Source organism: Dunckerocampus dactyliophorus, chromosome 3, assembly GCF_027744805.1.
Source record: "Dunckerocampus dactyliophorus isolate RoL2022-P2 chromosome 3, RoL_Ddac_1.1, whole genome shotgun sequence".
NCBI classification, from domain to species: Eukaryota; Metazoa; Chordata; class Actinopteri; order Syngnathiformes; family Syngnathidae; genus Dunckerocampus; species Dunckerocampus dactyliophorus.
The window spans coordinates 14,573,723-14,597,669 of record NC_072821.1 but is presented as its reverse complement, the minus strand read 5'-3'; the positions used below and the strand labels follow the sequence as shown (position 1 = coordinate 14,597,669).

The following is a 23,947-nucleotide window of genomic DNA, read 5'->3' as shown; positions in this document are numbered from 1 at the left end:
GGGTCTGGAACCAATTAGCCCCGATATACGAGGGACGAGTATTTGATCAGGAAATGTGCAAATCCATCGAAAACGATTGGAATCATCCAAATAAATACATTATTACGCATAATAAATACTTATTACATTTCTAATACTGTTGTGGAGAAATATGAATATTTATTTTATGTTATTATTCATTTTTGTATGTTCTAACATGACATGTGAGGCTCTGCCTAAACTGCCATTGACGTGTATGTGAGCATGTCTTCCAAAGCATTTTGGGCACAACCTATAGGTGGCGCCAAAAATGTCATTTTCAAAAAAATAGCACACAGGTGCGACAATAACTCAGGAATAAATATGTGTAATTTCAAAGTGAATGAAGGTGCGATCTTACACCCGCTGTCACACGATAACACATTTTGTGTCGGTGACACTTGACATTGCACACGCGGTCCAAATGATTTCCTCCCATGAGAACTTGCAGAGTCATGAACATGCCCAGGGTCCTCCCATGATCCCGCTTCCACAAAAACACCTCTCTGCATGTCATGACAGCACGGGAAATGACGCAAATAGTGTGTTTGTGTGCCATCGGCGTGTCACTGAGCTGTGTGAGGGGTATCATTGTATGAAAAGGAAGGATAATTTTCTCTTTTCTTTATTAAAAGCATTTGTAATGATCAAGAAGCGTTTTGCGTCAAGTCACTTTTCAAGTCACTATTGTTTTATGCACTTATGTGTAGCATTGCTGTTCTTATATGGCTTCTATCACTGTTTTTTATCAGCCAACATAGCGTATGTGACCCAAATGTGCTTCTTCCAGGATTTTCTTTGTCATTCATATTTGAAAATGACCTCCAAGACCTGTCACTTCTCACTCCCATCTCCTCCTAGATTCCCCTCATCCTCTGATGTCTTAGTTTTGTATTGTTTGTGAATGAATCCATCAAGTGACCATGACATTGCAGAGAATGTTATCTGCCAGATTATTTCATGGCCAAGTACAATAACATCCTGCAGCCTCAGCTGCTTGTCTGCTTAGACGAGTTTGGGAACTCCAAGGGTGATGGTTGAGGACAGCTGTATCAAAGATTCTGTCCTTACAAACATAATAATGCTCAGTTTTGATGGACATCATCAGTGAAGTAATCATTTAGCAATAATGTATGCTTATTATAGTTTTGAATATGCTATTCTCACATTAAGATCTATATTACAATTATTAGAAATATTTCTCGGTATGACCCAGTGCATACAATGCTCCCACTTTTTGTTAACATTGCATTGTTGATTTCTCAGTGAATACTTTAATAGGGAGTGGATAGCTAGTATGAAGAAGTACAGTTTCCTTAGGCTTACATTTATCCACCAATAAGACAATGCACTGTTTCCACAAATTATTATTTCAAGGTGACGTGTCTGAGCAAATCTCTGCGGAGTTGGCAGCACAAATAGATGTACATGCGAGAGAGAAGATGCAAATAAACAGAGTGCAACATCTCCCAGCACTCTGAAGATGCAATCCAAAATGGCACAAAAAGACCAACTGATTGCAAGAAAATATTGCACTCTAGAAAACTATTTGAAATATTTAAATACACAATATATAAATAATTAAAAAAAAACATGTTCTTTATCTTTAAATCAGCTGGTAATAACTCAGGGGCTTTTATATATCTATTGGACCTGAGACCTACTGTAATCTACAGGAGCACTTTATATCAAAAGTGCCATATTCATCATACTTATATTCATGAGTACCAATATTTTATTTGGCCCCTTTAAGAAACAGTATCAACTGTGTTCATTTTCCATACTAAACAAAGTTATTTCTAAACCTCCTTGCCGAAGCTACCGTGTCACAGATTCATACAGAAACGACGATTCTTTGGTTCAAACATTGTGTTCTTGCCTTGACTAAAGTGCTTTTGTTCTTATGTGTCTTCACGCCTGTTGTAGTAGTCGCTAAAAAAGGTGAAAATGCTGATAACCAAACACATAACCAGAAAAACCATCAGGGCCAGCCAGAGAAGTCGTTTACTCCACGAAATTTTGGGGCAGATGCGGCGAAGAAGAACCAGGGCTTCCTCCAACCTCCTGTTGAGAGAAGAAAACAATTCGCTTTTAGGCTTTTTAGAAGTCATAAAACCATTTAAAGTTATGTTAAAAATATATTCTCTCGTTCTCTCTCTGTCCTCTATGTCCATCAACCCAACTGGTTGAGGCAAAGGGCTGCCCCACATACAGCCTCTTTCCATTCAAGGTTTCTTCCACAGAGGAAGTTTTTGTCCTTGTCTCTGTGGGCTTCTCTGGTCCTACCAGTAACACTTGTTGATTGTAACATCACAACAGTAGCCAGCACATTTACTTTGTTGAAAAAAAAAACAAAAAAAACAACAACAACAATCATCAGAACATCAGAACAATCATCCATCCATTTTCTACGCCGCTTATACTCACTCAGGGTCGCGGGGGTATACTGGAGCCAATCCCAGCTGACTTCGGGGCAAGAGGCGGGGTACACCCTGAATTGGTTGCCAGTCAATATAGACAAACAATCATTCACACTCATACCTATGGACAATTTAAAGTAGCCGATTAACCCAACAATCATGTTTTTGGAATGTGGGAGGAACTCAGGTCTTCCCGATCTCCTGACTGTGTGGCCAACATGCTAACCACTCGGCCATCGTGCAGCTTGGACAATCATACTGGTGCATATTGGTCAGTCACATCCAACAGCAAGCCAATCACAACAACGAGTGAAGTATAAAACTGCTGCTATAGTGAGACCAATGCTGATCGGTTTAGAGACTCAAGAGTCCACCATTGATCACAAGCTTGCAGTTTCGCCTATGGGCGGTATCTAAACCACACCCCAAGTTACTGCTTATGTAAAGCCTACTACCAGGGGTCGGCAACCCTTGGCTCCAGAGCCGCTAAAGAAGCAGCAGCTAACTGGCTAACTGAATCTTCGGTTCAAGAAGAAGGACGAGGAGGATTCGTGAATTTCACTTATTGCTATTTTGGGAACCTATCCCCTGCGATAAACGAGAAAACACTGTACTTTAAAGTCCCATTTATTTATTTGTTATTTTACTAACTGAAAAACATCTGGCTTTTTGTATATGAAGTAGATGCATCCTATCCATCCATCTCTAGGAAAAGCTCTGATAAAACTCTGATCACTTCCTGCTGAGCTTGATATATATTTACTGTACTGGATATAGAAAATCCTCCATCTTTGGCAGTCAAATTCATTCATTCATTCAGCAGAGCATAAATATATCTTTCACACATTTGACTTCAACTTCTGGTGATCCTCGATATGGAAGAACAGCAGTGACAAGCACCTTCCACTGCACACGCACCCCCACCCCTTCAGGATGAGGTCAGTACTGCAAGTCTCTACCTTTTGACATGTTTCTGTATTTTATTGTCCGATTAGCAAGAATAATGATGTCACACTTACATTAGAGACATTACACAAGCTGTAGGAAGTCATGGTGTATAATAAATGTTTCTGTAAACAGGATTTTATTGGTGACATGCTCACAAAGAAACTGGCAGGCGCCATGATCAGTGCACTCACTGAGTGCACTCACATGGTAGGCTGGGCTTCCGCACTACTAAGTCGAGAAGAGACGCTTGTGGCAGCCTCATCTTAGGTTTCTGCCCTGTATTTGATCAGGAAATGTGGGACTTCAACGATTTTTACTTAAGAAAATGTTTAAAATGATTGGAATTATGAAGAAAATACATTTATATTACACTTCAATGGACAAATGTTAATATTTATTTTATGTTATTGTACATTTGTGGCTCAGCCTCACTTGCCTCCCCTGACCACACGTCACCGGTGTATTGCACGTGTTTGCTTACCTGTTTGTTTCCATCTTCTTTCCACTTTCTTCATCCCTAATTTTGGATTCCTGCAACTTCTCTGCAGCTTCCTCCACTTCTTGCTTTTCTGCCTGGATTGATTTGTTGTGCTTCAGTCCTTCTTGGTAGCTGCATTGAAGATAACCACGTTGACTAGCAATTCAAACAGCACCCACTGAATGCATGTCTTTGTTTCCATTCAAAAAACATATCCAGTAGATATATTATGTGAACAAAATGTAACCCCGTTGCTTTGATATAAACAAGCAACAATCATAAAAAATGCCTTATACAATTTAGTTAACAATCAAATATGCCTGTTTGGATGAAAAAAATGCCTGCCTTTTCTTACAGACTTACTTACTTTTGCCAACACTTCCAAGAGGTTTGTTTGGCGCAAAAGCAACTCTCCACATTTCCAACAGCACACGATAGCCACAGTGAAGCATGGTCGTGGCATGAAGTATCATGCTTTGATGCTTCTTTTCTTCAACTACAACTGGAGCTTTAATCAAGGCGGGAGAACTTATGGACAGTTCCGAATAGCATTCAGTATTGATCAAAAACCTTCATATGCCTGCGAGAAAGTTGAAGCTGATGAGCATTTTCTTGTCTTAGCATAATGATTCCAAGCATATAAAACATGTTTTTGTTCATATTTTTGGTGTCTAATTGGGTTTGCATTATTTCTTGTGGGAAAAATGTATTTGGTTTTTGCACGCTTTGGATTTTCGTCTGACCTCTGACCTGACCTGATGAACTAATGCTAAGAACTGAGGTTCCACTGGAAATAGACAGGTTAGATGTCCCATTTTGAAATGATGTCATCACTTTCTATCTCCAAGAGTCTTCAACACCCATGATGGTCATCCTGTGTTTAGTTAACAAGGGAGGTGCATGTGCAGGAGAGAAGGCCTCACCCTTTATTGTACGCCTCTTCCTCAATCTTTGCCTTGATCTCTGCCCTGATCTCAGCTCTGATCTCCTCTAAGTTGACTGCAGGCTTGGCTGGCTCGCCTTCCTGCTCCGACACACTCTTTCCACTGCATTGTTTTGGAAAGGAAAAGTACAGTTAGGCCTTGCACATTGGCAATATCGTGGCAAAACATTGTGAAAGCATGTCCATCATAACATGGACCTGATGAACTGTGGCACAGGCTGATTGACAGAGAGAATACAAAGTTTGTTATCGGTCTTCTACATGCAGTCCGCTCCAGCTCTCCCACTGTAACCAGAATGTGACTGGAGCACTGACTCTGAAATGAGTCAAATCTTTGTGTTTAGATTAGGAGCCACGGTAAGCAACTGCAGTAAGATTTTAAGACATTCTTACTTTCATTTTCACCTTTCACAAGCTTTGCCACACGCTTAACACATCAGCTTGGTCACACATACAACATAAAGTTCCATCTGTGACACAAAATGCTTTTTCATGCTCATTTGGTCCATTGTTTGATATACTAATTGGTGACGTTTGGCATCAGGTGATCTTGTGTACACATACTTTGTGTGTGTGCATGCGCTCACAACCTACCACTCTGTTGATGTCTGATGTGTGGACTCTGGTGATGAGTTTCCTTTTGCATCATTCGCTTCACTCTGCAAAGACAGGAGTACTCTTATTAAAACATTCTCTGATGCAAACAGAATTTCACATTCTTAGATGGCCAATGGAGACCTTGCTCCACTAAAATAAACAAAGGGAGACAAAATACATGGACGGTGTATTGCGATTTTGCATGAGACACAAGTGGGGAGGTGGTCCATCAAATCAAGCCAAAAAGTGTTGTTTTACCAGCTGAAAAAAGTTCCCGCCCAAGTTACCATGGAAACAGCATTGAGTGGAATATGTCAATTTTTTTCTATTTGGTTTGGGATCACAAATGATTTTACCCTGCAGATTCTGCCTAGCAACAAATGGTTGTTAGTTACTCACGCCAAATGATGGTTAGTACTTGGGGTGTCATGAGAGTTCGAGATTAAAGCGTGACGATATTTCTCATTCAGAAAAAAACTGTCTTGCGATAAATCAGTGAATTAATCACACAATAAATGAAAATGACACTTTATAGAGCAATGGCGTTTCCATCAAACAACGGCAAACAGAGTGACACCTCTTCACAGTCAATCAATCACTTTGTCTCTGTGGGTAGAGACGGGGCCGCTAGCATACACACACAGCAAAAAAACAGAGCTTCGTGAGGAGCAATGCAAGGTAACGTAGTAGAAGTGAGGAGGGAAAATGATGCTTACAAAGCCAAATGCCACAGCCCCCGTGTGGAAATATTAATAATGAGCAAGGTGAATTCATCAACACAAACAAGCCAGTGTGCTGAATTTATTCGAAAGTGGTAGCGACAAAAAAGGCGACAAAGCAAACTTGCCCACTCAAACATACGCAGCCCAGTTTTCCTATCTGGGAAAAGAACTACACATCGAGATGCACAGCCTTCGTCCCGACAGTCAACACTCACTGAGACGTTTGGTTGACAAAGTAAATACAAACGGAACAAAGCAAAATTGTGTGCGTTTACAGAAGGTCATCACAAAAGAAATGCTGCTCTTTAATACAGTTGAATAGGGAGCACCAAGCGGTAAACAGTACAAATTGCCTGTGAGAAAGTACATGCCACAAACGGCAATTCCACAAATGTACAGAGTGAAAGACGACATACTGAATTAAATATGGCATTATTGTAATGTTATAACATATTACAATTATTATGTATTAGTATAAGATTAGTGTCTCAAAAAGTGTTGACAATAATATCATTTAGCGTAATTTGTGGGACAATAAACTTTTCAAAACGCACCTGTGATGTGGTTAAATAAAAAAAGTGTGTCCAGTCATATTTTTTAAATTGTACATTTCTTAAAATGTTAAAATCTTGTCTCGTCTCGTCTCGTCTCATTCTCATTCTGCATCATCTCATCTCGTGAATTGGGTGTCTCATGACGCCCCTTGTAGTCTTATAAAACAACACTGGGAATAATTCAGACCTGCAATAAAAGCCTGTTTCGGCGATCAAGTCTGGCATTTGTGTGTCTCATCGAGCATTATGGTATCATTACTGACACTGACCAGTGTAGAATTCTACATATCATTCACAGCGTCTTTGAATGAGTCTTCTGAATGCCTTATCTTTGTATTTTAGTACATTTACCAATTTTCATGCTTGAAATTGCTTGTTAGGCATGTAAAATTTGCTTCAAAGTACATATCTTTTTTTACCAATAATAGTCCGTATTCAACCACAAAACAGCATGATTTACTAATTAATATATTTTTGAAAAACCGTGATCCAGTGAAGCCAGTGAAATTCGAACCGCAACGTGGCGAGGGTTGACTGTATATGGAAAATCTAAGGCAGACAATGTTATCCTATTTAGCTGAGGTGAGGAAAGGGAAGACTTGCCAGGGCAGGAAGAGCGGCACCAGGAGTGGAAGCTGATGGTAAGTTGGGGCCACCTGTGGGCGGCGTCTGACCAGGGATGTTCAGGAGATTAAATTTAGGCACCACAGCGACACTGACTCTGCGTCTGGGCAGGGCCTACAGGCAACAAAACACGATGTTGTGTTAGTTTGACATAAAGGTGTACACTGGGGATTTGCTATGGACACACAGGAATGCTATTATTAATAGAGTGAAGCCATTTTTAGATCCAAAACTCTACCTTTCCGAGAGTGAGCGACATTGATCTTGATGGCCGAGGAACTCCATCATCTTTATGAAGAAAAATATAATTGACAATTTTAGAAGCACTAATAGAAACTTTATTATACAATTACCAAAGCGAAGTTTGAGCTGCTAGGTAGCCATTGTACATTGTACTTTGTCCAAAAGGACTACGTCTAATTTGGCTGTGTCTGTGTCATCGTAATTCTTCTTCAACCTTTCACAATGTATTTGTCTCCTGGCTCATGGGGACAAAACCCAACTTGACTGCAGTGGTTTGTCTGTTTCATCAGGATGCACCAATGCATAATGAACTAAATATATTCAACTGATATAACTTGCAGTGAGTTCCTTGGGCTTACCTCCGGTTTCTACAGACCCTCCATAACAGCGATTGGAGTTCTGGTTGGCCAGCTTCTTAAACTCCATCAGCTCAGCGTGGTCTTTCTCATACGTCCTCTTGAGATTTTCCACATATTGCATCATGACCTCGGTAGCCTTGCTCATGCGTTTCTCCTGTTGCAAAACATGTTATCAAAAAAGTAAAAATAATCTGGGACACTGTCCAATTTGCTCCATGCGCTCCCAAAATATAAAATACGGTATTGGCCTAAATATAAGACAACCCTGAATATAAGACGACTTCTCTTTTTTAAGACCCTTTCTTGCAGAAAAACAAAACCAAAAATGTGAGTGACAAGAACAAAAGCTCTGACTAGCTTGGGGAGAAGTTGTTTGGAGCCACTTGATTGTTTGCATGTATAAATCTCTATACAGGTATCGGTCTTTATTTAGACTGCTTTCTAAAAAATGTTCACGGTATTTGGGTGAAAACTTTGCCACATACTGAAATTATTGAATAATGTTACCGTATTACAATAAATTATAAAGCTGGTGAGTTGAGGGTGAAAAAACAAACAAAAACAAAACATTATTCCTTACAGTTTCTTTAAGCCACCAAAGCAACCTACTGGACATGACTGACAGCTGCTGGATCAAAGTGGGGTTTGCACATTTTTTTTATGGAGCATCTGCCAGTTAAAAAAAGGGAAAATGTCTTGTGAAGCGCATACACATTTAGATATACTAATGCAATGCCCTGAAATAAATACAAATAGGTGTTGCTTCAGCAAGCACCAGCAACACAGTTAAGACGCAATATCGTGAATTGCAATTGTGCTCTTGTGTTTCATTGAGCTCAGTAGTCTAGGCTCATAAATAGCAATAGCAAATGTTTGCTTTGACTGCATTGGCTGCAATTATTCACTATCAAACATAATATAATATCCCAAAGAGCACATGTTTGCACACAAACTCTTCTTTCAGTTACAGTACACCTGCACAAGCTTAGAGCCATTACAAGAGCTGTATAAAAAAATTACGCCTTTAGAAAAATAATAATGCTCAGTTTTGCTTGACACTGTCCGAGAGATATTAATGTAACAATTAATGTATGTTCATTATTGTGGTTGTACTTACAAAATTTGTATTTTTATTCTCTTTCATTTGAGTGTATAATATACAAATGTCTATATTAGTATACCTGTCGAACTGCTCCAACTATCTCTGATCTGCTGGAGAGGCGAGTGGCCAGCCGATGCAGCACAGCGACGGTCTCTATGAGTCGCTGATAGGCCTCACGCTGCTCCAAGTTCTGCCACTGTGGAGCAGTCATCTGAAAGTGACAAAATGTGTTTGTCTTTTACAAAGAAAACACTGCGTGCATCAATGTATACTCAGGACAGGATGAGCTGTATTATTTACTGTGGGACCCATCCAGGAAACATTATACATTTTTTTTGGAAGGACTAACCTTCAGTGCGCCTTTGAATTCTTCGAGTTCTTTCTGTGTGTCTTCCTCAGTCAGGTTCCTCTCCCTCTCTGCCTGTTTGAGGCGAGTCTCCAGAGTGTAGTTGTCATTACGAAAGGCCAGTGATAGTTGGACAAATGCATTCTACAGGGAGGAAATGACAGCGATCTAAGTCAGAGCGACACATTAAACAGCACATAAAGCACTGATGAGGTGGAGAACCGACAAACTCTCCCACGGTTAAGTGCATCAGGATGCACTGAATGTTACTTGTGTGTGGCAGTTAAGCAACCTGAGGGACGAGCTGTGATACTGACTTTTCACCTTGTGCTGTGTAGCCATCAAAGCCATGCTGCGCATTTTCCAACACGCAAAAGTCCTGGCTGGGAGGAAATATATGACCTCTGACTGTTCTGATCCACTAACAGCCCCACGGGAGCAGCCAGCGGGGCTACAGCCCGAGCCAGACGACATCACTCATGTTTGCATTTTATCCACAGGAAATCCAAAGTCTCTTTGGGCTGATCACAACCAGAGAACCACTTTCCTGTTGACAAAATGCCTCCTCATCCAGGCAGCTGTGTTTAAGACTGGGTAATTAACTACTTTGGTAACAAAACAGTGTTTTGGACTCTTTGGGATGCACCTGGCAAATGTACAAGAGAGAGTGGTACAATAAAAACAATCGGAATTTTATGATCCATAATAACCCAAGTTATTGTCAACAGCGACTGTTGACGTAGCGATAATAGAACATTTCACAGTTTCATAGTTCACCACGATGCATAAGTCATCTTTTTATGTTATCTGAGATTTGTTATACTGTATAAGATTTATCTAAGACAGTCTGTACTGTACTGACGGAAATATAAAATGGTACTTTTTCCCCCAAGCAAAAAAGTGTGAAAAATATGGGCCAACTTACCATATATTTGGGTTCTAGAGAATATTATTATTATTATATTATTATTATGATTATGATCTTATTATATAGTCATTCCTCGCCGCTTTGTGATTCGAATTTCACGGCTTCACTCCATCACAATTTTGCAAAATTATATTAATAAATAATGCTGTTTTGTGGTTGAATACGGCCTATTATTAGTCATATGCATATTTAAGCTAATGCTACCTATGTTTTGCCTAAATTAAGAATTTAAGCATAAAAATGGTTAATGAACTAAAATACAAATATAAGGCATTCAAAAGACGCATTCAAAGACGCTGACGTAGTATTCTACACTAGTCACTAGGTGTCGGTAATGTTGCTGTAATGTTTGGTGAGACACAATCACCAATCACCAGTCAAAAGTTGTTAATATATGAGTAAATTATGTTTGAAAACCTGAATAGATGAGATACCAACCTCAACTTCCTTTTCCGTGAGGGGAGGTGGACTGGAATGAAGTCAAAGACAACAGGTGGTCAGCTAAAAACACAGTATTGTGAAAAAAAAAGTATGCTTTTGATTGGAAACACACACCAGCCAGGGAGGCCGCGGTGAAGTTTGAGTTTTCTTAGCATGACGTCGGAGATGTTTGGCATGGCGTCAGACTTGGTCTCATCACTGCTGGTTGAAGAGTCTGAAGAAGAAGCAGGTCCTACAGACACATGAAGTCTCATGAAAAAGAGCTGTGTTGCTTGATGGTAGCGCTTCTACATCACTGTACACCTAGGGTTACTCATGATCAAATAGATTGCTGTTGAACCCATGACTACTGACGTGCAGTCAGGGTGGGCAGGTGAGGTAGAGCCTCACTTGTCATGATGAAAAAAACAAAAACCAGAACAACAACATGAAATAAATATTCACATTTGTCAATTGAACTGTATTATAAAGTTTTTTTCTGTAAGCTTCCACTCGTTTTCAACATTTTCTTAAGTAGAAATTCTTGAATTTGCAGATTTCCTGATCAAATACAAGGAAGAAACCTAAGGTGAGGCCACCGTGGGTGTGGCTTCGCCTCGCTTACCGTCTGGGTGCACATTGAGTTAGATCATGGCGTCTGCAAGTTTGTGTTTGTCAGCATGTCGCCAATAATATAATGTTGCAGAAACATTTATTATTCACCATGACTTTCTACAGGCGGTGTAATGTCTTTAATGCATCATTATTTTTGCCAATTGGACAATAAAATACACAGAAATGTCATAAGGGAGGCACTTGCAGTACCAATGCATCCTGAAGAGGTCATGCGTGACACAAACGGCAATGCCAAGTAGAGCTAGATTGACAAACAAGTCAATTGCAATATAGTTTTATGCTTTGCTGAATGAATGATTTAATTTGATTGCCATAATGGAGGATTATATACCCAAACTCACCAGGAGGTGATCAGATTTTTACAAGTATCAAAACTTTTCCTGGAGAATAGTAGTGTGCATGTACTTCATATACAGATAAAAGGACACAAATTCTGTTCTATGTTTTGTGTTTGGACTTTGTGTGGTTGCTGGTTTCTGTGCATTCATTGAGTGCTGAGCAGGGGTGTGGCAGGGAGAAACACATGTGGCAGATTGGCACTTAGGCCTACTTAAACTAGCTATTACAGAAGGAGGATGCAGAGTTGTTTTCGACACATGCTTGTCCTTCAAAGCCTCTTCCTTGCTTCTTGGATTACCTAGTTACCCAGTTGTGTTCCAGTTTCTCCTCTGGCAAGTAATTGTTTCTGTTTTGCTCTGGCGTCCTCTGTGTCTCCTATGCCCTACTGCCTTTTTTTTGTGCTAGCATCCTGCTACGTCTTACTCTCAAGCCCTGTTGGCTTCGCCCTTAGTTTAAGCTTATCCTTTTTACTAATATTTTGCTACAACTTGTGTTTGAAACCTTTTCTTTTTGGACTCAATTTTGGCTGTACCCTTTCCTAGCCTCTGCGCTATCTATGCCTTATGTGGGACTTTGAGTTTTGCCACTGAGACTTTGTTTTTTGCGGCACACACCTCTGTCTCGCATCTTGGGTTCCTGTCCACACCAAACAGAACACAAATGTTTTTCGGTTAATAAAAAAAAAATAATGAATGGGATTAAGACGCATCTGAAAACCAAAGTGAATTATTCACTTCTGTTTTTTGATTATCCTCTGAACGAACAACCCATATTACCAGAAAATAAACTCCAAAGGAGTCAGTGCCTCACCAGCCACAAACCTCACCGCACGTCACTGCCCCATGACACTTTTGACTTGACAACAATTTGAGAACCTGCTTATAGTGTTTGTCCCAGGGAGGACGTTACACTGGAGTCCAAATATTAAATAATTAGCCCTGTGGAGTAAATTAGTCTAGAAAAAAACAGACTGCTGAATTTTTATTCATTTGTTTCCCACAGGTGTCCTATGAAAAGATCATTTTGTGAGTTGGACATAAATTGGTTCACGAAGGGGAAAAAAAAACATCATCACCACCAAATTTTCCCAGAGTTTCAGGAAGTGCACACCCTCAGAGACATTCTGTTCCGAAAGTACTTTTGGGTCTTACATGAGCAAAAGGGCAAACAAGAACAGTTACCTTTTTCCTGTTCAGCAGCTTCACTCAAGTCCGGTAACTTGGATCCGACTATGCTTTGGTTACGCATCAGCTTGTGCTCCTATGCACACACACACACACACACAGACAGAAAAACACAGCAGTTAATGTACTGGCAAATGAGGCAGTGCTAAAATTAAAGCAATGGGTCCAATGTTTTACCTCTCTGAATTTGGAAAGTTTGGGTGTTGTGAGCTCCTTGAGACCTGAGGCTTTAAAGATGGCATCCCTGGCCTTGTCAGAGTTTGTGTCCTCCGCTCCGCTTCTAGAGTTAATGCCTCCAACAGCATCCCAGGAGACAGCCCTCATTAGTGGTGGAAAGGCTCCAATGGTCTTTATCTCGGCTGTGCAGGGGGCCTGTTGCGTCGGGGGCCGGGGGACTGGCTTGGCAACCCCTGTAGCTGGGGCCTGGTTGGAATTTCGTCCCGACCCGGCTCCCTCATCACTTTTGTTGGCTCCTGGGGTACTTTTGGGTTCACAGTTTTCCTTAGGAATGGCAAACCGTGGTGTTAGGGTCCCAGAAGATACTTTTCTCTTCTCTGTGAGCTTCCAGTCAACCACCAGTTTGCTGCCCTGAGGGTGGTCAAAACATTACAGTTCATTCATGTTCTCTACCAGTGCTGTGTCAACCCTTGGCTGAAATTGCTTTTCTTAGGATGTTGTTATCCTTTTTTACATGACTTATGTAATATTTGGTGAGAGCAGGCTTTGTTAATAAAAGGAAATGAAGTGAGGGAATGAGTTATCTGACCTCCTGATCCTGAGTCGTCACGTCCGTTTGCCCTCTCACTGAGGCAACATCTAGATGCTACAGGAGAGGGCGACATAGACAGTGGCGGTTCAAACAGAGTCAAGTATACAGTCGGAGAAACAATTACTTGATCCCATGCTGATTTTGTGAGTTTGCCCCCTTAAAAAGACGTGAGTAATCCAGATGTTTTGGTATGTTCATTGTAACAGAAAGAGATACAATATCAGCAAAAAAAAATACAGAAAAAACCCCCAAATCACTGTTTGTATCTTAATTTGTATTGGATAGAATTAAATTGAATGTATTTCATCCACTACTAATCAGCAAGAATTCTAACCCCCACAGACTGGTTATATGCCTACGAAGCATACTAACGAGTCCTGTCGCTTCAGCAACAAGCCTGGTGATAAAGAGACCACTGTTGGCAAAAGAAAATTTTAATTTATGAAATGCAAGACAATGGCCTTAGCTGTGGAGCTCCATGTAAGATCTCACCTCGTCGGGTAAGGGTGATTTTAAGAAAGGTGAGGGAATATCCCAGATATACAAGAGAGGAGCTGGTTAATGATCCCAACGGTGCTCGTACCACAGTCACCAAGGAAAGTCTTAGTAACACACTTCGCTGTAATGGATTGGGATTCTGCATTGCCCGCAAAGTCCCCCTGCTCAAAAAGGCACGTTTACAGTTTGCCAATGAACACCTGAATGACTCTTGGCTTTGGAAAATGTTTTGTGGTGTGGAGATGAGTCGTGGATGGCTCTGTCACTGCGCGATACGTACCCGGAAGGATTACGTCACTTCCTCCTTTAGCTAATTTTTACGACAGCGCTTCTTCAACGTCACGTGCTTTGGCAGTTATTATTTTTTAAATATACGAACATAAATGGTCAATAGCCATACTTCATATATGTAATATGTTGAGAGGTTATTTTATAAGTGACTCTTGTTAAAATACTTGCTAGCACTAGCATGGGGATATTTTAATATTCATATTTTGTCTTTATTCTTGTAAAATGACTGTTTTTTTTTCATTTTTGCTGTTGTTTTTTTATTTTATTGTTTAATCATATTTTTAGAATGTGCCGAGGGCCAACAAAAAAAGTAGTCGTGGGCCGTAAATGGCCCCCGGGCCGCCTTTTGGACACCCCTGATGTAGAGGATTCAGCTTTTCTTTTTTTTTTTTTTGAAACAGGGAAATACCATCCATCCAAACATATTTTCCAGCGGCGAAAAAAAACCTTAAAATAATTTATGGAAAAAGAAAAGGGTTTATAAATTGTCCACTTACACCATGGATATGATATAAGAAAAAAAGGTTGATTATGTTGTTATTTCTCAAATTTCTATCCATCTTAATAACGTTTCTGGGAGTGGAGGGGGGACGTATATTGCTTGCTGCCATAAAATAGATCGACGGATGGCGTAGGTTACAAATGCCAATCATGTGACTTCCGAAAAATAGGCCGACCGGATGTAGACGCGTTCTGCATATGCGTAGAACCCAGTTGAACCGACTGCGTTCCGGGTACGTATAGCGCAGTGACAGGCTCTTCCAACGTGACCTAAAAACCTCTGGAGGGAACTGAAATTTTGAGTTGGCAAGTGACAGCCTTGAAACCTCCAGGATTTGGACAGTGTCTATAAAGAGGAATGGACCTAAATCCCTCCTGAGTTGTGTGCAATCCTGGTGACCAACCACAAGAAACATCTGACCTTTGTGCTTGCTAACAAGTGGTTCTCCGCCAAGTACTCAGCCATGTTTTGCTACTCCTTATTTTACTCAAATACAAATGAATTCATTGCCTTTCTTGACTTCTTTGTAATATTCTGTCTCTCTATTAAAACAGAGCTACCAAAAAAAGGGCTGGACTGTTCTTGTATTTTTATTTCCCCGGCTGTTTTTGTTGACCAGCCTTTTAACACTTTTTCTTATCACGTTTTAATGTGAGAGAATTTTAAAAATATATCACAATTTCTATTGAACTTTAAGGTTTACCTGACTGACCGACTGTGAGCCGCAGGCCACGTCAGGGAATCCCACAACTAGAACAAGAGACAGCAAACAACAGGAATCAATAAAGGCACTTTGTACTTTAATAGAAATTCGCCTCTGACGTATGCCTAAATTTTAAGATTAAGATTTCATCCATTATTAATTGTTTTAGCACATCTGAACCCAAAGTGGCCTGTTTGTAGTATAAACATTGTACTGTGTGTTCTACTGTATTTTGTCGAGTCACCTGTGGGAGAGTCGGAAAGGCTGCTGATGGAACGGCGGCCCCGGCGCATCAGAAAACGGTCGCTGACCTTTTTAGCTTGTTCCAGCAACTCCAGATTCTTCTGGCGATCCTCCTCAGAAAGCTGCATCTCCGGCAGCTTGTCCTTCACCAGATCGATCACATGGCCTGTGCTATCTAAGACAGGCCATGCATCCAGTTAGGTGTATTAGAGTTTTTAGGATTTTCACACTATTTTTTTAGAAAAGCAGTTGTTTACGTGTGTTTTACCTACCAACTGTGGTGATGGGTCCTCCAGTGGAGTTTCTGGGCAGGCGAGATCTGGGACTATGTGGCCTACAACATAAAACAACAATGATCCAGACTCATAGATACAATGGAAATATATTTGATATTATATATTCAATACGTACAACCCAGCAAATTTGCGTATTTTTAGTCAAAATGTATTAACATCATTTTTTTCCTCATAAATACATCTCATTCACCATAAGTCAAAAATAATTTATCAATAAGTTATTATGAAGGTAAAATGTACAACATACGTGTACCACTGCTAGAAAGCGCATGTTTCTGTCTTCATGCTTCACTCGTGTTTTTTTCGTTAAGCGGTCATTGAATGCACCATTCGCTGTGTGAACCAGTCGCAAACATTTGTTTGGCTATGGAAGCAGTAGCTTCGACAGTCAATTCGACCCCAAAATATGCAGAGAGGTGAATACAAATAATTACATGGTCGTAAATTGTTACTGGAATCACAACAGGCAAGCAGTGTGGATTATGTAGAAGCGGCTTGGAGAAAGGCGACCAGGCTAAAGGCAACACGGCGACCCCTATTCCAACTGTTTATCGCTCATCTTACATTATCATTCATTGTTGGTGATTAACAATACATTTTTTTACTTCAAAATGTGTTTAATATGTGTATAGGGTATATTTAAGGCTTGAACCTGGCTTGTGTCACAAGTGAACAATGGCAATTAAAAAGAGAAGGTGGGGTTCTGGAGCTGAATCTAATCTAATAATTACAACAGTCATTTTTATTGCAAATGTTGATCCAAAATCGGAGGAGAAAGGTAACATCAAGCTAGTAGGAGGGTATGTGGGGTGGGATGTGTCAGAAATAGACATTTTATAGACAGACAATAGTAGTCTTGGAATATAACGCCTGCAGATAGCAGGGCTCTATTGTAGATGCTGTTGTCGTCAGACATCTTGTGTCATTCCAAATCAAAGACTGCGCCTCACCTGGCCTGCTCTAGAGGACGCCCATCCTGTTGGACAATGGAGGCCTGCTGTGGGTAGATGATTGTGGGGCCAGTCATGACAACACCTCCACTCTCACCAGGTGCACACTGCGCAAAAAAACCACCACAAAGGCACTTCCATGTAACGTTATTATGCTGTGCATAATATTTGTTCCACACTGGAACATTTACAGTAACATCACACAGGGGCAGATTTTGCTTTGATTTCTCCTTAGGGCACATGTGCTCCGTGCACATGCTTGTAAACGTAGCGATACGTGCAGATCACATGATAGACATTTTGACTATTATATTTATGTTTTATTACTGAGGATCAACAAACTTCAGTTACACATTCTTTATCCTGAACGGGAATTGCTCTGACAAGGGGTAGGATTAATAACCCTCTGGGGTCCCTTTAATTTCCCACCCTTTCGGGTCCCTAGAGGACAAAAAAAGTCTACTCCCAATAACTGCTATAAAAACATAACAGATTCTTTTTTTTTTTTTTTTACTATTTTTGCTTAGATCTCTCAAAGATGAGTTCTAATAAAAAAATACCAAACATGCTAATATTTTTATTACTTTAACCCTCTAAATTCTCATTTGATTCAATGATGTCACTGTCTTTGCTGAGAAAAATACAGTCTTTGACATACTCTAGAGCCCCAGCTTTATGTGAAAGACCAGGCTTAACTATACATAAGATTAGTAATACAATTGATTTTGATGCTTTTTTTGCAGGGTCAGAGTCCAAATTTCCCACCCTTTCGGTTCCCTAAAGGACAAAAAAGTCCCATTGACTTCCATTATAAACACCATTTTTCAAGGCATTGTAATTAGACAACAAATTAGCATTCATAAACATTTTCTAATTTTAGGGTTTCACTTTGTTGAAAAATAGTCCAATTTGTCACATTTACTGTTTAGAACAGATTGCACAATTTTCACATTGTCGGTGATAGAGTTTCCTACCATAAAAATGTCCCATTGACTTCCATTATAAGCACCATTTTCACCCCATTGCAATTAGGCAATAGAAACATGCATTTTGTAATTTCACGGTTTCATTTTGTTCAGTATTAGTCCAATTTGTCATATTTACTGTTCAGAATGAGACTGGACAATTTTCATATTGTAGGTGATAAGTGTTTGCTACCGGATTTTGTGACTGTGGCGAGTTCCGGTGTGGGGCGGGGCTTAATGACGTAATGGTCCACGACGGCCATGATGGCCATGAAACATTTGCAAGCGCTGTTTCTTCCTACTCCTTTTCGGACATGTTGAATTGTGTAAGTATAAATATGTGATGTTCCTCAATCTAACTTTGTCAAGCGTGTTCAAAATAAACTAAATAACCATACTTGCAAACGACTACAAATAATGACTAAGGTGGGCCGTGGAGATCGTACATTACATCACTGCAATACTGTAAAAAAAGAGCACTTTGGAGAATGTTTTAGAAGGCTAGGGAAAGACAAATGAAGGGTAATAAATTTAAACATTGTGTATTTATGAATCCACAAAAAGAACTGTTTTTATAGGAAAAATATGCAGGATGTCTTAACACTTTGAAACGTCAGACCTGATGTGTTTCAGGTTTGTTCGTTTTAGGAAACGATCATGAACTTTCAGTTTCATAAAAGCTTACCTCAGAGGTTTGGATTTGAATAAAATCAATGATGGTAATGCCGAAAGAGAGGTTGCATCGACACGTACGTGATTACTGTGGCTATTTTCATGATGGGCCAAAACCCTAAACATAATTCTCTCATAACTGTGTGAAGATGTTGATTGTGTTAAAAGATTTATGCAATTTGTTTTTGCAATTTAAACCGCTTTTGTTTTTCATAATCATCAACTTAAATGTACATATTTGAGATTTAAAAATACTTTTCTGTGCTATGTTTTTTAATACTATATTATATATGTTATTTATTTTATATATAATATAGTTTGTATATTATAGTAAATTTATTTCATATATATTTTAGATATATTTCATAGTACTTTCTGTGGTGTTGTTCAGCGTATTTGAGTACAGTAATTGTTATTGAGAATGCAGTTGTGGGTGTCGGGAGGAAGTTTGAAGAGGTTAACAAATCTTTGATCTTGTCAGCACTTCTGTTTGTGTTTTTAAAGCCATTAATTAAACTTGCTGGATTATCTGGTCTTACTGCTCACAAATGCAGACGTGGAATTCTTGGAAGATTTTCTGTCATTTGTGGTCTGCAGTTGAAATTATAAATATTGAATCCATTATTTAGATCTGCACCAAAGTCTACTTGTTCCGTTGGAATGGAACCCGTTCAACACCTTTCCGCATAGATTTTCTGTATAAATATTTGAGGTACGCTGGCAAAAACCAAAACATATATACACCCAAACACATGACAAAATGTTATCACCTCCATTGCTCCTTGGAAGTAATAAGGCATCCTCATGAAAAGGCAAAAAAAAGCAGACCTATTTTGGAGGGGGAAACCTTTCGTAACACTGAGAGAGCTTCCTGACCATGGCCAACTCGATTACTCAGCGGTGGCCTTTATAGACTCACATGTTTTGGCCTAATACAGTATGTGCACTTCAGAGAAGAACACGGTGTTGTGTACTCACTGTACTGGGAGAGCTAGAAGAACTGTCTAGCTCCTCGGGGGAGTCCTCCTCTTCCTCAGGCAATGTGGGCATGGTAGGGAGCAGACAGGGTCGGGAGCGGGTGAGGGGGAAAACAAACGTGCCCTCAGCAGCGCAGGTGGCGCTGGATTCCTTGGGGTTTTGGTGAAAAACAGTTCCTTGCAGAAGGTGTGTCGCCTCTTTTTGGACCTGCACAAACACACAGATTTTGCACGAGGATCACAAATGCTAATATTTGCATGGTTTGCAATACACTGAAATCATAGTAAAGTATTTGTACAAAACCAAAGCTAAAAAGGATTGAATATTTCCACTGCCACGGCGTTTGCATCTCTGTTGTGGACTTGTGCTTTTGCTTTACTTTTCCTTGGGCTCTTGTTGCCTGTGTGTTGAATGCATTCTGTTCCATCTTTGTTAGCTCTTTTCTTGTTTCCTGGTGTTATTCTCCTGCTCTTGCCCATTCCTATTTTCACCTCCCATGGTGAGTTTATGTTAGCTGTACCTCCGAGCCTACTTTGTTATTTTGCTACTTTGCCTTTTTGTGTGATGGTTCACTCTGTGTGAGCTGATCTTTCGTCCATGAAAGACTTTATTGAACATTCCTGCCACAATGTCCCCGCATTGTGGGGTAACGCTTAATCAAATTACAGCCAAATGGGACAACCACTTTAGAAACAAATCCAAAAATAACACCATAAGCATCGTGTGCAACAGGCTGTTGCTAATTGAAGATACAAAAGACCTGTGATTAAGCAGGCCTAAGACCAAAACAAAATGAATATACTGTACTCTTTGGCTCCAAAGTTAGCGTTAGCACCGGGAGCTATGCTAAATGCTAAGAAATTGAATATTTCATTCTTCAAAAATGTCAGTGGGTCTAACATGGTAAGCGATGTAAACCTTGACCATCGGGACCTCTGCACATTGAAAAGGATACATGAATTTACATTTGCTTAATTCACACCGAGGGAGACTTTTTACAATATGGGTGTTCACTTCCTTCACTTGGAAAAAGGGTGACAAAAGATGCATGAAGAATTATTTCATGCTTCTGAAGTCTGGGTTGATATACAGTCAATGGCTCTTGCAAGCTGACTAAGCTCCACAGGGACGGTGTAAAAATAAACACAGGGGCCTTTAAATATACAAAATATCAGAAGTACATCCTGTGTGGGAATGAGACATACTGTACTGTACGGTTACAGTAGGGAATGTAACTCAGTTTTGGTTAAATTCAGTACTCATTGCTATAGGCAAGGGCATAAGGACTTCCTGTTCTGAGACACCAGAAACACTGCATTGATTCTTTCTCACTCTTCATATTAAACTCACAGTTTGGGTTACGTTTAGTCTAGTGCTTCCACCACAGTTTTGAAATACGGTTTGACTTAAAATAAACATGCATGATAATGACATTGTGCTGGTCCACAATTATGTAAGATCACGAAACAAGCAATGGTAGATGTCCTTCTCAGAGAGACATTTAAGATGTTATTTAAAGGAATAAACTATTATAGGTAAAATGGCATCTGAAACATCAAAGTAAGCGATGTTTCCCGACAATAATGATTACCTTGCGTGTATCCCATCTATTTAAATATTCCTTTGAACTTGCTTCCCTTTTTTAAAGCAAATGTATGCAAATCAGCACAGGACAAATGATGGTCAGAACACTGTACTGTAGCTCTACATTTACTTATGGTGCTGTCTGCCGTGACTTGACATGCATGTCCTCTCTTTTTCTGAGATGTAAGCTGGAATAAAATCATGGTTGTTTCAGAAACACTTGATAAATGTTCAGTCCGCTTCACAGTTCTATGAGGAAAGTTCTAGTAACTGGTCACATGAGTCACTGACAAGGAAAGTCGTAAACGACCTCGCCATGAGCATGTGTGTCATTTTCCTGAAAACACTGGCTTACAGGAACACCTTTGAGGTTTTGTTTTTTTAAGTTATAAAAGGAGAATATCCAAATCAAGGGTTCATCCAGGCCACATAGAATATGTGCACACTACAGGAAAGAAAATTATACACAAATGATAACTTATTTATAAAAATAATCTAGCAAGTGCAGGACAAAGTAACAGCGGCACGGTGAACTAGTGGGGAGCACATCTGCCTCACAGAGATCGAGATCTAGTCGGGGTTACAATCTCCATCGGAACATCTCTGCGCAGAGTTTGCATGTTCTCCCGGGGCTAATAGGAGGATCTAAATTGTCCATTGGTGTGAATGTGAGTGTGAATGGTTGTTGTGGTGACCTGTGGTGACCAGTCCTGGGTGTACCCCACTTCACCCAGTTCAACTGTGACCCTAATGAAGGCAAGCGGTATCAAAAATGGATGTATGAATGGAAAAACACTTTTTTCACCATAGAGTTGGGTGAATATTATATACATATCTAGTCTATGTAGTCATCAGTCCATGTGGGAAAGTCTCATGTTCCCTGAAGGAATCACAATACTGAGTAAAAATAAGTCTCAGCATTATCCATTTGGACATATTGGAGCTATCAGGGCTTCTACAGAACAGGGTCAATCTGGTCAAGTCTTCCTACTAAACTTATTCTCTATTATTGTATGTGTGGAAATATTTGCACATTGTAATTACTTCCGGGCCACACGGTGGTCTAGTGGTTAGCATGTTGGCCACACAGTCAGTCTGTAGATCGGGAAGACCTGGGTTTGATTCGCCCCTGGGCGTTTCTGTGTAGAGTTTGCATGTTCTCCCCATGCGTGCGTGGGCTTTCTCCGGGTACTCCGGTTTCCTCCCACATTCCAAAAACATGCATGTTAGGCTAATTGGTGACTCGAAATTGTCCATAGGTATGAATGTGAGTGTGAATGGTTGTTTGTCTATATGTGCCCTGCCATTGGCTGGCGACCAGTCCAGGGTGTACGCGACCTGTCGCCCGAAGTCAGCTGGGATAGGCTCCCCGCGACCCTAATGAGGAGAAGCGGTATAGAAAATGGATGGAATTAATTCCTTTTTTTTACCAGAATTAATTTCTATCAACATTTAAATATTCAATGACCATCCAATATATTTTTCTTTTCTGACCACATTTCTTCCTTTTGTCCCACAATGTTTGCAGTCTGAGCAACATCCTCAGTTGTTTTCTTTGCTTTTTGCAGGGAAATAATGCGATCCTGCTGGAAAAGTGTAACCCTTTTCCACAACACTGCAGACAGTGTGTCTTCGGACATGCTTTTTGAACAAATTAAAAGTTTAAAAGTTTAAAATGAAGGGATCAATAACTAATGCAAGATGAAATGTGCTAATCACTGCAACTTATATCTAATAGAAGTATTTCCCACGTTTTCTTTTATGTTTAATACGTTTTTTTCTTTGCGTTTACTCAATTTACAAGGCAAGATTCTTGATGTTGTGCCATTTTGTGCAAATCAGGCAAGAGCAATACAACATACAGATGAGCCAGCTCTGCAGAAGGCTCCATGCTGCAGACGTGATCGTGAGACTGAGATAAATATTTGTTGAGCGCTTAAATTACTCAGATTATTTCCTGTGGAAGCAGAGGACAGGACATATACAGTATTTCTGTGCGCACACAGAGCCAAAGTAGTCCGTTTTTTTACCATGCAGAGTGCTTCTGACAAGCAATGAAGGGAGACGTGGGGACCGTCATCAGCCTTGCTCCCTTCATGTTACATAAGAAACAGCTCCCTTCTGCCACATTTGTTTAAAATGTGCTAGAGTCAAGCAAGGGGCCCACAGAGGAAGTACTCTGCTAGTGAACCACACTGTGAGATAACGAAGCAAGTTGGTGAGAACGACTGAACAAAGAGATGCACAGTCAGTAAATCTGCTGACTTTCAGCTGCATCAGTAGATTATCACAGTTGAAAGCTTTCATTAAAATACTTACTTGTGCAAACACACCGCCTCCATTACAGGCCACGCAGGAGACACTTCAAAATAAACATGTTTGATTCTGATGCAGAAACATCAAGCAGAACTTAACCTGCCTCTCGTCAAGCTGCTCACATCCACACCTGTGCAACCAGCATGGAGCATTCATTACCTGCGTCCAGCTCCAGTTCCCACTGTCCTCTCAGGCCGGCTTCCCACAGACTGTCACCACACTCTGCCTTTTCTCAGAACATGTCTCCAGCCTCTTGGTCTCCGCTTCCTTCTCCCATCCCCTCTGTTCCCTGTCTTTTTTCAGCAGCAGCAGCCTCTCT

The 23,947-nt window shown here is 40.2% G+C and overlaps 1 protein-coding gene across 1 annotated transcript; it reads right to left on the bottom strand.

Annotated features, from left to right (window-relative positions):
- Window positions 1-189: 189 nt before the first annotated feature.
- mrvi1 (murine retrovirus integration site 1 homolog) lies at window positions 190-23,947 on the bottom strand. The gene is made up of 20 exons (XM_054770887.1): window positions 23,788-23,947; window positions 19,729-19,935; window positions 17,114-17,220; window positions 16,140-16,201; window positions 15,869-16,042; window positions 15,625-15,671; window positions 13,628-13,684; window positions 13,039-13,449; window positions 12,859-12,937; window positions 10,838-10,955; window positions 10,721-10,751; window positions 9,358-9,498; window positions 9,088-9,219; window positions 7,907-8,060; window positions 7,543-7,592; window positions 7,284-7,418; window positions 5,402-5,466; window positions 4,788-4,910; window positions 3,868-3,996; window positions 190-2,082 (listed from the first exon to the last, which is right to left on the bottom strand). The coding sequence occupies exons 2-20, from the start codon at window positions 19,798-19,800 to the stop codon at window positions 1,920-1,922; spliced, it is 2,250 nt and encodes a 749-aa protein (XP_054626862.1). The 5' UTR covers window positions 19,801-19,935; window positions 23,788-23,947; the 3' UTR covers window positions 190-1,919.